Source organism: Triturus cristatus, chromosome 5_2 (genome assembly GCF_964204655.1).
Source record: "Triturus cristatus chromosome 5_2, aTriCri1.1, whole genome shotgun sequence".
Classification (NCBI taxonomy): Eukaryota; Metazoa; Chordata; class Amphibia; order Caudata; family Salamandridae; genus Triturus; species Triturus cristatus.
In genome coordinates this window covers 904,329,426-904,335,425 of record NC_140588.1, presented here as the reverse complement: position 1 = coordinate 904,335,425, position 6,000 = coordinate 904,329,426, and the positions used below count along the sequence as shown (strand labels likewise).

Sequence of the window (6,000 nt, the reverse complement as noted above, 5' to 3'; positions counted from 1 at the left end):
ATACACTGTAGTGTGCACTGATGTGATGTTGTATATAATGTACTATACTGTGCAGTGCTACGGCCAGGCTGTACCACTGTATGTCATGTTGATGGAAGTCAGTACATACGCATGGTATGCATTTTATTTAACAAATTATTTTTTCCTGTTCAACGGCAATAACTCCGAGTATGCTGAGATTTCTTACATTATCTTAACTAGAAGGCTGGACTGGAACAGACGTGTCCTTCAACCTCGGAACGTCCATAGATCGCACTGCTTGTATAGTGATGGGTGAAAGGGTGTGCCATGCTGTGCCAGTGTGTGTGGAGTAATGGAGGCAGGGTGTGCCAGGCGGTGTGGTGGTGATGGGGACACGCTGCGCCTGTTCCTTTAAGGCGCCACGGAGAGGATGGCTCTAATCCCGTCATTGACCTGCAGCCAGGACACTACCTTCCCTGACTCTCGCCATGTAACCGCATCTTTCACTCTCCCTACATCCCCCATTAAAGATACATGTTTGATAAATGTAGCCCTGGGATGTTGCATTACCGGGAGGGGTGTCCGCTCCCCTGCTCCCAGCCGGTGCCTGGGACAGCGGCACACACACAGGGCAGGCGGACTGCTGCTGGCCAGGGGGTGTCGTGCTTGCAGACCAGCTGTGCCCCGAGGCCCGTGAAGCTGCTCTCCGCCGCACGCAGCCCGCCCCCTGCGCGGCCCCTCCCCGCGCCTGGCTTGGTCTCGCCCACCCTGGAACAGTTTCTCTTTGTGGCTGCTGCTGGCCTCAGAGGCGCTTCCTGTGCTGCTCAGAGCCGGACACCATGGCGGCCACCGAGATCGCGCGGCAGATGGTGAGCCGGGCATGGCGGGACCGGGGGGTCGGTCCTGGGGAGTGGAGGGCGGACTTCAGGGGCTGTACGGATGGGTAAAGGGCGAGGCTGGAGGGGGCATGGATGCAGGTGCCATGCATGGCTTTGGGCGTGCTTCGGAGCGCTGGAGGGAGCACGGCTAGCGGAGATGGAGGGGAGCAGTAGTACTGGACCCCCACACGAGCCTACTCTCGGGAATGCATTGCGAGCGGGCAGCCCTCCCTGGCCGCGCACACGGCCTCGGGCTGCCGGTGGTCTCGGCACTGCTGCCCAGGCGCCCCAGCCCCGCTGTTGTTTTACCCGCTCCCTGCTGTTAGTGGCATCTGCCCTTCCCTCGGTCTGTTTATTGATAGATCTGGCTGCTCTGGTCGTGCCCTGGCGCCGCGCTGGGTCATGCCTTGCCCTGCTTTCACTAGGGGGTTTCCCTGTTCTTGAGTCTGCCTTACCTTGGCATTACTGTCTTTTACCTTACTTTTCTCCTTTGCCCTATCAATGATTTGGACCTACGCGGGTGCAGGTCTGGGTCACACGGTAGTATACCAATGCGCCTGGTGCAGCCTGCACCTGTCCGTGCCCGGTAGAGCTCTGCCATGGCCTGGTGAAGCATGTGCCCTGGTTGAGTTTTGGGTCACGCTTTGCCTCGCTGCTGTTATTCTAGTGCCATTCCGCCAGCGTCATCCTACTGCTCTGGGTTAAAGCCTGGCACTACCTTGCTTTGGCTGTATCCTGATACTACTCTGGGTCTGGCCGTGCCTTGCTGGTGCTTCTGGTCTGTCTGTGCCCTGCAGTTACTGCAGGATTAGCTTGCTGCTCGGTCTGTGTGTGACCTGGCGCTACTGTGTTTATGCTGCACTGTTTCTGGTGGTGCCCAGTTATTGCCCGGGGTCTGGTGGTGCTGTAGTCTTAAGATGTGCTTGTATGGGTGTTGCTGTTTCTGGCGGTGCCTAGCACTATTCTGTATTTGTGCAACTCTGCTTTTGGTGGAACCCTGGTGTGCCTATTAATGCACGGGTCTGGTGCTGTTATTGTGTTGCCTGGGTGTTTATGTGCGCCGGTGCCCTAGTACAAATCTTTGTTAATGCTGCTCTGCTTTCAGTGGTGCCACAGTGCCTGGCAGTGCCCTGCTACTATGTACAATCTGGCAGTGTAATGCCGCTGGTCTGGGTCTGAATCTGCTATGGTGGTGTCCCAGTGCTTGGATGCAATATTACTACTATGAGACTGGGTTTGCCCTGGTACTGGCTCTACCCTGGTACCGGTTTGGGCCTTGGCGCTGCTCTGTGTGGCTCTGACCTGAAACTAGTTACTCTGGTGGTGCATCAGCTCTGGTTGTGCCTCAGGACTAGTTTATCCTATTGCCCCTCCATCCACGGGTGAACAGACGCAATTGACTTACCTGTTCCACTGAACTTTTGTTATTGGGATTAGTTTTACCCTTTATATACTGTGCATCTGCTGGGTCATTCAATACAAAAAGTTTCTGCACTATATAAGATAATGAGTACGTCACATCACACATTCAAAAACAGTTGGCACACAAAGAAACGACCAAATCCAAGATGTTTATTTCTTGATGACATTTTCTCTTTATTTTTCATAAAAGGATTTTTCTTTAATGTCCCATTAGCACATGATTATAGCCAACGCGTTTCGTCTCCTCAACGAGACTTCTTCAGGGCTTTTAAAAATACATACAAATATAGTTTAATAAAATGAATCTGAACATACCCACAGTACATAAGAAAAAACACACCTCTACAAAACTCACATTGTTACAAAAACATATAAATTATTTCTTCTTTCAAGTGCTGTATAAAGTGATTCCCTTGAATATGCAGAAGTCAATTTGCATTGTTCCCACAAAGAGGCAACATTTACCATCCAACGTATTTGTAGAATCATAAACATTGGTTTAAATATTTAATAAGGTTAGTTTAAAAACAACATTTCTAAAAAAGAGGCTCAATAGAAACATACTTGTAGCAATAATAAACCTCGTACCTTCAAGGTATTGTAAAAAAAGTTCATTGGATGGTCGTATAATTTCAACAGTTTAAATATCCAATATTCGGAAAGCTTCTGTAAATGTCAAAGACAATGAAATAACAGATATATGGGGTACAAAAACATCTTATCTTAAAACATTTGGTGTACGTGTGTGTGTGTGTGTGTGTGTGTATATATGTATGTATGTGTATATATATATATATATATATATATATATATATATAATCTCAAAACAGCTTTGTTTTTCAAATGCACCCATAAATTTTTGATCTTGGTAATCCACATATAGCTTGATATAGATATAAAATCCTATACGTTTGTTGGTCAAGGAGATCATTCATTCAAGACAACCTTCATCTCATCCTAAATTTACTGATCGACTTACATTGGAAAAAGCAGAAACCCAAGGAAATCGAAACATGACGAGTCGCGTTATGTTTTTTTTGTGTGTCAAAATTGTATTTATTAGCAACAAAAAGAAAGAGCAAGCCATGACATATTTGATACAACGGAATGGACTGGCAAATAATGATCAAAGAAGCAGGCCCGAAAAACCATGCCCTGGCGATCCCCAATGGGCAATACATGGAACCTATCAGTCCGGTGTCTACAGTTCACTGAGAGAGGAATTGTCCATTCAAGCAGCCTCCGCGTCGGGGATCATCAAACTTGTTTTATAGGAAACCTAACTCCCCAAAGTACCACCCCCTCCCTCCCCACGTACCCAGTTGGTCGCATTATGTTTTAAATACATAGAAAGTAGCAGACATCTATAAATATCTCCCATCAGCAATTTACAAATCTTTGGTTTCAATGATCATAAGTTTCAAATTTTAAGGTTAACTCCATATGCATAGTTACCTAATATCACCAAATCTAATTTTAATCCAATAGAAAACATCATAGTCATTGTTAAAAACGTAATGGTGGTGTCCCAGTGCTTGGATGCAATATTGCTACTATGAGCCTGGGTTTGCCCTGGTACTGGCTCTACCCTGGTACCGGTTTGGGCTTTGGCGCTGCTCTGTGTGGCTCTGACCTGAAACTAGTTATTCTGGTGGTGCATTAGCTCTGGTTGTGCCTCAGGACTAGTTTATCCTATTGCCCCCCCATCCACTGGTGAACAGAAGCAATTGACTTACCTGTTCCACTGAACTTTTGTTGTTGGTATTAATTCTACCCTTTATATACTATGCATCTGCTGGGTCACCCTGTATCTCGGGCACGCCTCCTTCGAGAAGATGTCTGGAAGGAACACCTTCTTCATTGAATGTGCTCAGATCTTCATGATCCCCCTGATAGAGAACTTCCAAGACTGATGGTCTTCAAACATTTTAATGCCATCCGAGGAGTTTTAAAATAAATAATTGCCTTCCACCCACATCCTGTAACCGCGCATGGAACTTGATGTCTACCTGTGTGTAAATCTTCTTTTGTCTGGTTTCACAACTTGCTTAAAAAGTAAAATCCCTGCTCCACCTCCCAGGCACCCCCACTTCTTGTACAACGGTTCAAAAAGTTAGTTTGTGGTGCAGTTCTTCATGCCTCCCCTTTTTTTTTTTTTTTTTTTTTTGGTAATTAATTGGCCTTTTGGTAAATAGGAGCATCCGACATTACCGCAAGTAGTATCGAACAATACATGGATTGGTTGCCTTTTTAAGAGTGAACTAACAACAATCGGAAACAGAGCAGAAGCATCATATTGATTGACAAACCCTGTGAGACGACACTTCATATATTCAGTCAATGATTGGAACTAGGGGGCAGGAGCTGTGTATGAATGGCTTGGTGTCTAGACCAAGCTGGACTCGGAGAGTGGAGGTACTCCCGGCCTCCCTTCCACTCCTTGTAGGGTTGAGGGTATTCCTCCGGGATGGAGTCGTGAAACGCTGGCGTATAGCTGCCTTCAGGCTGTTCTTGATTACCAAACAGGCAAAGTAGGCACTGGCTTATGTTATGTTATGTTAAAACGGGATTTTTATAGCGCACGGCTACTCCGAGGAGTGTCCCGGCGCTTTAGCAAAAACCCGTGAGGTAGAACAGGGTAGATGGAGCAGCCAAAGATTACTGAGAGAAAAGCCATGTTTTCAGCTCTTTTCGGAAGGTCAGCAAGTTATTGACTTTCCTCAAGGAGACGGGTAGAGCATTCCAACATTGGGGTGCCAGATGACGAAAAGAGCGACCTCCAATTCTAGCCCGTTTGATGGAGGGGACAGTGGCCATGGACAAAAAAGTAGATCTCAGAGTTCTGCTAGGAACATAGAAGGCCAAACGCTTCCTGATGTATGTAGGCCCTATCAGATGGAGTGCCTTATAGGCAAGGGTTAATGCCTTAAAGGTGATCCTTTTGGACATCGAGAGCCAGTGCAGCTTTCTAAGCAGCTCAGATGCCCTCGCTCTCCGCTGCAGACCATAAATGGCTCTAGCAGCAGAATTCTGCACAATCTGCAGACGTGAGAGAAGAAATTTAGGCAGCCCCAGATAGAGCACATTCGCATAATCAAGGCGAGAGCCTATCAATGCCTGCACAATTATCTTTCTGTGGTGAAAAGACAACAGTGGAAGAAACTTACGAAGCATCTTCAGGATACCGAAGCATTTACCCACGAGGCCAAGGATCTGGGGTCTAAAAGAGAGACCATCATCAATCTGAAAGCCTAGATTTTTTACAGTAGACGAGGCAGCTGCCGGAGGAAACATATCGGCAGGCCACCATGTCTTCCAACTGGGGTCCGGGGGGCATCCAAAAAAGAGCAATTCCGATTTGTCGGAATTACATTTCAGACTGTGCTGCTGAAACCAGTCGAAAACGGCCCCCAGGCAGTCTCTGATCCGTAAGCCATCAAAGTCAGAGCCCTTTGCACAGGTAAAGAGGAGCTGGGTGTCGTCAGCATAAGATATAATCAGGGCACCGAACGCCTCCGCCACTGCCGCCAGAGGAGCCATATAGATATTAAAAAGAGTGGGGCTTAAAATGGAGCCCTGAGGCACTCCGACTTCCAAAGACGGCATCTCGGAGGAAAAGGGGGGTGCCCAGACTGTTTGCCGTCGGCCGGTCAAAAATGATCTGAACCAGTTTAGCACCGTTCCCCGAAGTCCAATCTCCCAGAGTCTTGAAAGGAGACCGTCGTGGGGAACGGTGTCA

General features: G+C 47.5%; 1 protein-coding gene across 6 annotated transcripts in view; it reads left to right on the top strand.

The window, feature by feature from the left end:
- The first annotated feature begins 543 nt into the window (after positions 1–543).
- SEPTIN6 (septin 6) overlaps positions 544–6,000 on the top strand; it is a 170,751-nt gene continuing 165,294 nt past the window's right edge. For 3 of the 6 annotated variants that reach the window (XR_014962237.1, XM_085608063.1, XM_085608062.1), the window contains exon 1: positions 677–830. Coding sequence is in view for 5 of the 6 variants with exons in the window: in XM_085608063.1 (XP_085464189.1) it covers positions 801–830 (30 nt within the window). In the remaining variant the exon portion in view is untranslated. Of the gene's footprint in view, positions 831–6,000 lie in introns of all 6 variants that reach the window. The other 3 variants (XM_085608060.1, XM_085608061.1, XM_085608068.1) reach the window with 3 other exon arrangements.